General features: G+C 45.9%; 1 protein-coding gene across 1 annotated transcript; it reads left to right on the top strand.

The window, feature by feature from the left end:
- Positions 1 to 1,412: 1,412 nt before the first annotated feature.
- On the top strand, positions 1,413 to 4,006 carry LOC147736493 (heat shock 70 kDa protein-like). The gene has a single exon (XM_086953226.1). It carries the CDS (start codon positions 1,804 to 1,806, stop codon positions 3,739 to 3,741), a length of 1,938 nt encoding a protein of 645 aa, XP_086809352.1. The 5' UTR covers positions 1,413 to 1,803; the 3' UTR covers positions 3,742 to 4,006.
- Positions 4,007 to 9,264: the final 5,258 nt, after the last annotated feature.

The following is a 9,264-nucleotide window of genomic DNA, read 5'->3' on the forward strand; positions in this document are numbered from 1 at the left end:
GGGTATTTTAACAAATACTGTGTATGCCTGTCATACTTTGGCTCACAGGAAACCTCTTAGAGGTGGATCTTGTTGTTTATTTATACCATTGACTGGAGGAGGGTGCGTCCACCTGAGTGCTTTATAGCACTACCTCTACTCTCCCTATTTTGATTTTTGTTTAGCATTTTTGAAGCTCCTGCCCGCTGGGAGTAGACTTGGTGTTTGCTCCTGCTTGGCGTAAAATTAAAAAATGCTCCTGCCAAGTGACAGCAAACATAGGTTTCCCTCCCCGCACCTGTGCTTAATGACTCAGGGAGGGCTGCATTTGACCTACCACTGACATGTGAATACACTCTGTTTTCAGTGGGACCCACACATCCATACCAATACACCGGATCTGGCAAAGGACTCTAAATTTTTTCAGCAAAAAATGGCTTTAAATAAGATGCCACCTGCTTGAACCTGCATGTAATGTAAAATGTAATGTAAAAAGGATTTGTAGAGCGCGGCATTCACCGGACGGTTTCTTGGCGCTATTCACTAATTCATGGGGAGGCAGAGGAGGGAGAAAGAGGGACCTTATATATAGACACAGCGGAAAAGATGCGTTTTTAGGAGAGACCTAAAGTGAGGGTAGGAGGAGGAGAGTTTGAGATCCAGCGGTAGAGAGTTCCAGAGTTCTCAGTCTTCTCTCTTCCTAAATGTTGGCATGAATGCTCTCACGCCTCTGTATGTAGGTGCCAATGCAATGCTGGCAGCTGCTTATGTCAAGTAGCCACGCGCCGGGGCACAGGTTCTATGACCAATCACTATTCCTCTTTTTTTTACACATCTGGCTCTTTCTCGAACTGTCACTACTGAGGCCCAATCAGAAGAGACGTGGGCGGTGTCAACGAGCAGATTCTCGAAGCCTGCCTACCAGAGGACCTTAGGAAACGCCCAGCACCACAAGAGACTCGGCATGAATTGACCAATTAGAGGCCAGAGCCCTGCCCATGTAAATAACTATTTGTCGGAACATTTGTAGAATGCTCAGGATGCTTCTATACAGCCAGCTCTTGTGCGCATGCGTACTTCTTGCTAGCCCGATCCGATCTGACAGGTTCCAGAAAGGACGAGAAGCCGCCCTAATCATTTAACACCAGAGGTACTGGGTTCGCTAAGAAGTAAAGCGCCCTAAAGTGTTTCTTTGAAAACTGTTGTATTCCATTAGTAAACACGTTCACATCAACATGAATTGAGACTTTAGTCCCCTTTCTGTTATGTTCGTCTGTGTAGTGACATATGGGTTTTAGCTCGTCCTGATTGGTTGTTACGAATTGTAGTGACATCAGGGTTTTAACTCGTCCTGATTGGTTGTTAAGCAGCTGGTGCTGGCAAGCGCCAGAAGCTTCCCGGACGAAGAGACCTCGGGAATGTTCAGGAATGGAGGTAGGGCTGGGCGCGCAGTGATTGGCTGGTCTCGCACGAGCCCCTGGGCATGCAGAGTATAAATAAGCCGCGTTGCCTGTCAACTGGCATTCTTCAGAGAAGTGAATCGAAGAGAAGGAGAGAGAGGCCTGACCTGGAGGAGACTGCAGCGCAAAGCTAGCGCTTTAAGGCGAGAGACTGACAGAAGAAGCACAGTCTGATCGCGCTACTTCAGAGACGAACACCCGCGGAAAAAGTTTCTCCTGCTCACCTGCCGAAAAGAGCACATCTCACAGAGGCTTCTACCAGGGTGCAATTCTTGAAGCTATTCAGCTGTTGCCAGAAGGACTTTAAAAAGAAACTGTGAATCATCTTGAAGCGGAGCTCACTGCTCAGACAACACTGCAGAAAATGAGTGCACCCAAAGGAGTCGCCATTGGCATCGACCTGGGCACCACCTACTCCTGTGTGGGGGTCTTCCAGCATGGCAAGGTGGAGATCATCGCCAACGACCAGGGCAACCGCACCACCCCCAGCTATGTGGCCTTTACAGACACTGAGAGGCTCATTGGAGATGCTGCCAAGAACCAGGTGGCCCTTAACCCCCAGAACACTGTCTTTGATGCTAAGAGACTGATTGGCAGAAAGTTTGATGACACAGTTGTGCAGGCTGACATGAAGCACTGGCCCTTCAAGGTGGTGAGTGATGGTGGGAAGCCCAAGGTTCAAGTGGAGTACAAAGGGGAGAACAAGATTTTCTCCCCAGAGGAGGTGTCTTCCATGGTTCTGACCAAGATGAAGGAGATTGCTGAGGCATACTTGGGACACCCAGTCTCCAATGCTGTCATCACTGTGCCTGCTTACTTCAATGACTCCCAGAGGCAGGCCACTAAAGATGCTGGAGTAATTACTGGCTTAAACGTGCTGAGAATCATCAATGAGCCAACAGCAGCCGCGATTGCCTATGGCCTGGACAAGAGTGGCAGGGGAGAGCGTAATGTCCTGATCTTTGACCTTGGTGGTGGTACCTTTGATGTCTCCATTCTAACCATTGATGATGGCATCTTTGAAGTTAAGGCCACAGCTGGAGACACCCACTTGGGAGGTGAAGACTTTGATAACCGAATGGTCAATCACTTTATTGAGGAGTTCAAAAGAAAGCACAAGAAGGACATCAGCCAGAACAAGAGGGCAGTCAGGAGACTGAGAACTGCTTGCGAGAGAGCCAAGAGGACCCTGTCTTCCAGCACTCAGGCCAGCATCGAGATTGACTCCCTGTTCGAAGGCATCGATTTCTACACTTCCATCACCAGAGCACGCTTTGAGGAGCTGTGTGCTGACCTCTTCAGAGGGACTCTTGATCCTGTGGAGAAAGCCTTGAGGGATGCCAAGTTGGACAAAGCTCAGATCCATGACATTGTGCTCGTTGGAGGGTCCACTCGCATTCCCAAAATACAAAAACTACTGCAAGACTTTTTTAATGGCAGAGAACTAAACAAAAGTATCAACCCAGACGAAGCTGTGGCCTATGGTGCAGCAGTGCAGGCTGCTATACTAATGGGGGACAAGTCTGAGAATGTGCAAGACTTGCTCCTCCTGGATGTAGCACCTCTCTCACTGGGGCTTGAGACAGCAGGTGGTGTGATGACTGTCCTCATCAAACGCAACTCAACCATCCCAACCAAGCAAACCCAGATATTCTCCACCTACTCTGATAACCAGCCAGGAGTCCTCATTCAAGTGTATGAGGGTGAAAGAGCCATGACCAAGGACAACAATCTCCTGGGGAAATTTGATCTGAGCGGAATCCCACCGGCCCCTCGTGGTGTGCCACAGATCGAGGTGACCTTTGATATAGATGCCAACGGTATCTTGAATGTCTCTGCTGTGGACAAGAGTTCTGGCAAACAGAACAAAATCACCATCACCAACGACAAGGGTCGACTGAGCAAAGAGGAGATCGAGAGGATGGTGCAGGAGGCAGAAAGGTACAAAGCAGATGACGAAGCCCAGAGAGAGAAAGTCTCTGCCAAGAACGCACTGGAGTCCTACGCCTTCAACATGAAGAGCACAGTGGAGGATGACAAACTTAAAGACAAGATCAGCAAAGATGAGCGGAAGAAGATTGTGGACAAATGTAACCAGACTGTCGCCTGGTTGGAGAGCAATCAGCTGGCAGAGAAGGAGGAGTATGAGCACCAGCAGAAGGAGCTGGAGAAGGTCTGTAATCCCATCGTCACTAAACTGTACCAGGGTGGGATGCCTGGGGGAATGCCTGGTGGGAGCTGTGGAGCTCAGGCTCGCCAAGGGAGCTCCGGCACTGGACCCACCATTGAAGAAGTGGATTAATGATGGACAATAATGGACTATTTTCATGGACTCCCATCTGTTTTTTAATTACTGAATTGACAGATTACTTTTTTTAAATTGAAAATGTTCTGCCAATTGAAGACCCTAATGTTTACATGAAGATTTGTTTATTTTTATTATTTAAGCCTGGTTGTTTCAAGAGATGATATGTTGTGAGCAATTTAGCAGATATTTAATCTGATTAAATGTAACATTTCAAAGCTGGCACTTTGAACACTTTAAATAAAATGCTATTTTTAGTTTAAATTTGAAGTTGTTTGTTTGTTCCTTGTGAATACATTGCCTTCTGTTGTGAAAATGTCTACGGCTGAACAAGTAAACTTTTTGGTATAATCGATATTTGTATATATTCAGTTTCTTATTTTAAATCATTGTTTTCTTGATGCTGTTTCCTGTTTGAGCGTTGTTCTGGAACTCCATAACGTGGAGATAGCTATACCTGTTCCTGGGGTGGGAGTCTTATTAAAGGTGCTTGGAGGGGGGGGGGGCAGGGAGGAGGAGGATGGGGTGGGGCAGCGTAATGTCAAAACAAGAGACACCTGGAAAGAGAGTGTATAATTCTTTCACGGTCCCCTCACAGTATCTCTCCCTTCATCTCCTCATCTCACCTACAACTCTCGTCTGAAGATTGTATCTTTCTGCAGCCCCCATAGCAATGCAGGGGCTCCGTCCTTCCAGTACTCACTTTCTATCCCAATTTAAGTGAATCAAAACACCAGCAAACAGCCTGCAAACTGACTGAATCTGACATCCCAGTGCAGGGCATCTCTCCAAGTTCTCACCACTTTACAGTGTCTGCTATACATCCTCGTTCCCAGTGCACTCTTTTCGCAGTAGCTCCCTCGGTGCTAGATTTTCCTTCTAGGCCTACCACTGTTCAAGATATCTCTGAACCAACTATAACAGTCCTGCATTGTTTTGCAAGAGTGCACCTCTGCTCTGTTACATAACTGCAAACATCCTCTGTCTTTATGATTGTTGGTGCCCAGCATATGGAACAATTATTCATGAGTGCCTTATATGTGTAAAGAAACTGGAAGCCCAGAGTAGTGCTCAGTGGTCTGAAGGAGCTCACAAAACACGCCATCCTCACTCTGATTTTCTACTAAGTTGCTGTGACACTATGCCCTTTGCTAACATCCTGAGTGCATGGTAGGTGTGCAAGGAGTAACAGGTGACTGGTATTATGTTTCTGTATATCAAGCAAGGGTATGGTTATGCGATCAGTGAGATTCATTTTGGATTTCCCCTTGTAGAGCCTGGTATACAAGCAAAGTGCAGTGCCAGCATTCCTGAAGCTTTTGTGAAGCCCCATACATTAAGCTGTGAAGGATGAAGCCAGAGCTCCCTGTAGATATGTAGCAGTGTGTTTCAACACTGTCTTGCTTGATTGTTCTTCCTGTAGCACTCCCATTGCTATAGATGGATAGCGTGAGGAGGTGGAGAATGGGGTGTTCTACAAAAGTCAAGGGTGAGCCGTTCTTTCAGAGCCTGTATTTTGCCTCTCCCAGAGGTGCTACTTCAAAAGGCTGGTGGCTGCCAGGTGCAGGATGTCACCCATGGCCGCCTTTTTAGCGAGTGCTCTCCTTTGAGACACCCCTCATCATTCCCTGCTGTGGGACTGTCAAATGAAGACAAAGACTTGTGCTCTTAGAAGATGGGTGAATAAAATAAGCTCCTTGGCTCAAACCAGTTCCAAAACAGTGACAGTGGAATCGGCATTCGCTGTCTGGCAAAGAACTGTGAGAGAAATCTTGAAACTTTTTAAAATCGTTCCAAGATTTCTCGTTGACAGAAGAGTGCCCGCAGGGTGTCATGGAACCTCTTGATATTCATAAGTCTACCCAGCGTGCTGAGATAGGGGAGGGCACCCTGGAGGAGGAAATCTACCCATTGGAGACCATCTGTAGTGACCTAGACGAGGAAAGTGGTCAAAACAGTGGACTTGTTATAGGGACTTTGCAGGAAATGCTTTGCGACTACACTGTGCCCCCTATTTGAGTCTGGCGGACTGCGCTGAAGCTCTCAAGTGTGACTGCTGCCCGGGGTCACTCAACCCAGGAGGTATTTCGCAGGAACTGAGTTGTAGAGTGGATCTACCTGCCTCAACCTTGTAAACCTAGTACACTGCTCTGAAGATGAACAGCATGACTGTGGTCTGTCCTCCTTCTGCTGTACTTCAGAGAAGTGTGATGTGTGCTGGCCACCCATGACCGTTGACCAACCCGGACCCCAGAGAGACTCAGGGTCAGTTATGAGTGCCTGGGTCAGCACTCATTACTATTTGTGAGATATATACAAACACTTACCCTTATACATTCATATATAATACTTATATTTTCCGGTGCTGGAATGCGTTGTAGAGCAATTCTTGGTAAAAATATGCGTGGTAAAGGCATGCGTGCTAGAGGCGCATGTGTTGTAACATTGCATTGTAATAGCATGCGTGGGTTAGACCGAGTTATAATTGCTGTTTCCCTTGTGAGAGCCACATACATGCATCACACATCCAGCAAGGACTTAATGCTGGGGTCCTGTGGCAGGTGAGAAGGTAAACACTAAATAAACATTTCCCCAAAGATGCGAGGATTAGATCTAGGATTTTGGGCCTTATTTTCAACTGCTAAGAAGTTGGGTGTTACTAAGAGACTGATGTGTCGTTCAGAGACACAGTAATCTGTTTAAACTTCCCTCTATGAGCATGCACCTGAAACCTGCCTTCACAGATACCTTAACCCGAATTGCCTTGTTAGAACCCTGCCACCCTTGAATAGCCTGTTTGCTTATGTAATATATAAGGCTCTCAGTTTACCCTTTTTACTGATTTTCACAGATAAATACAGACGGAAAGCATACTGGGGCAGATTTACTACTTCTGGCGCATCTCTGCTAATCAGCAGGGATGCGCCAGAAGAGTTGCAATGCATCTGCCCACCCGTGTGCCACCACTGATGCGCCGCCTTTACAAAGCGAATGGTTAGGAAGGTGAGTAACCCAATATACCCTTGCGGGCTCGGGCAGAGTTTAGTAAAATATGAATTGGCCAGCAAGGGATTTCATTTATATGAGTTTGCAGCACTACTTTAGGACTTGTTAAAAAATAAACAGAGTACCCAAATCTGAGTTCAATCAGCGGCTGTTCGAAATAAAAAGTTTCTAACAATGAGAAAACACAGGATGTTACCACACTAACATCATAACTAGAGTTAATGAATAATAAAACATGAAACCAGGATAGTTTTTGTCTGAGGAGTTATTATTTTTAAATTCAAAACAAAGAATAGTTCTGTACAAAAAAATCAATCAACAGTAACATAAAACAGGGTACATACAAAGATATATGTTGGATATTAAAGGTTTTGGTTGCTTATCCTATAGTATATCCAAGAGCAATTGTCCAGACTGTTAAACAAGGGGGTGACAACTTGATTTCTACTATCAATCAGGAGAAAATCAATAGTCGGTACAAATCATATGGTGCAGAATTGGACAAGGTAGGTCGACGTTTCGGTCTTATCTTGATTATTTACAAGACCATCATCAGGACGGAATATTGATATATACAAGGTTGACCCTTTATTGTTCAAAGTCACAACACTTATAGACTTGGGTGGCGGCCTCAGTCCGGCCTCAGTCCGGACTGTTCATTTCTGACGTCCCGCGATTACAACAAATAACTGTGAATACTTGGCAAAAGAACCGCGATTTGAACAAACCACCAGAATCGGTCTGTCACAACTCTGCTGTGTGCATAAGTGCGTGACACCAAAAAACTGAGTCTGCACATTGCCTGCTTCTTAAAGAAATTAGCTGAGGCCGCCACCCAAGTCTATAAGTGTTGTGACTTTGAACAATAAAGGGTCAACCTTGTATATATCAATATTCCGTCCTGATGATGGTCTTGTAAATAATCAAGATAAGACCGAAACGTCGACCTACCTTGTCCAATTCTGCACCATATGATTTGTACCGACTATTGATTTTCTCCTGATTGATAGTAGAAATCAAGTTGTCACCCCCTTGTTTAACAGTCTGGACAATTGCTCTTGGATATACTATAGGATAAGCAACCAAAACCTTTAATATCCAACATATATCTTTGTATGTACCCTGTTTTATGTTACTGTTAGCCTTTACAAAGCGGCGCTCCATGGCGCACGGATTGGCAGATGCATGTCGCAACCCCCGTCGGAAAGGCGGCGCATTGCTGGAGTTGCGTCGCAAGCACAATGCAGCTCCAGCAAGGCTCGGGGGTGCCCTATCCCTAACATGCTGTGTCAATCCTTACGCCTGCTTCAAGCGGGCGCAGGGTTTTGACGCAGCATGGCCTTAAAAGTGACTGAGCGAAATCTTGTAGATTTCACTCAGCCACTTTTAGGAGGCGTTCCTATGCCGGAACGCCCCCCCCCCTCCTGTGCCGGAACACCTACATGTGGTGCAGGTCTTTACAACGTAATATTTTATAAACAATAATACCTCTGACACCATAGATTGAATACTTATTTTTTTGCCACAATAGTCCCTTTACTTGACCTTGGGCTTTAAACTTATAATTTTTCGTTATTTTCACTTTTAGATATACAGAATAAGAATCTCCTTCATTTCAAAAATATAATCACCTCTCCGTAATTCTTATCTATACACAATCTGTATATATACAACACATTAAACTTATGCACAACATCTATGTACACAAAACATATAAATGTGTACACCATATGTACATGCAACTCATTGCTTGATGCAGTATAGAATAATTAGACTCAATATCACTTCAACATAGTTAAACCTAACACATAGAGTTTCTCATAATTCACAAATTTCAAAGATAATAGTTTTTCTCTTCTTTGTCCTATATGTATTTGTGAAAATGCCACACATTGGGGCAGATTTATGTTAACTGGCGCATCCCCATGGATGCGCCAGTTAATGTGCGCCATAGTGCGCCACAGCTCCGCCACCCATGGTGCGCCGCATTGTAAATGCGGCGCACCATGGTGCAAAAACGGCACAGATGCGTGACGCATCTGTGCCGGAAAGGTGGCGCATTGCTGGAGTTGCGTCGAAAGCGCGACGCAGCTCCAGCAAGGCTCGGGGTGCCCCATCTTCACAATGCTGCGTCAAGACCTACGCCTGCTTCGAGCAAGCGCAGGGCTTTGACGCAGCACTGGCCTGAAAGTGACTGAGTGAAATCTCATAGACTTCACTCAGCCACTTTCATGAGGCGTTCCTGCGCAGGAACGCCCTCCTGCGCAGGAACGCCTCCTTATGGCACAGGGCTTTACAACGTGACGCATCTCCTAGATGCGTCACGTTGTAAATAGGGCGCATTGTTTGCGCCGCCGTTGCGTCAAATAAAGTGACGTAATTGCGGCGCAAAGAGGCACAAGGGCATCATAAATCTGCCCCTTGGGCTTTCACCTTCTTGCCCTCAGTGTCACCTAAAAAGTGGAGTCCTATATAGGGTCGGAGATTAATTCATTTCATTCACACAGTGGAAAA

The sequence above is a fragment of the Lissotriton vulgaris genome, chromosome 1_2 (assembly GCF_964263255.1).
Source record: "Lissotriton vulgaris chromosome 1_2, aLisVul1.2, whole genome shotgun sequence".
NCBI lineage: Eukaryota > Metazoa > Chordata > Amphibia > Caudata > Salamandridae > Lissotriton > Lissotriton vulgaris.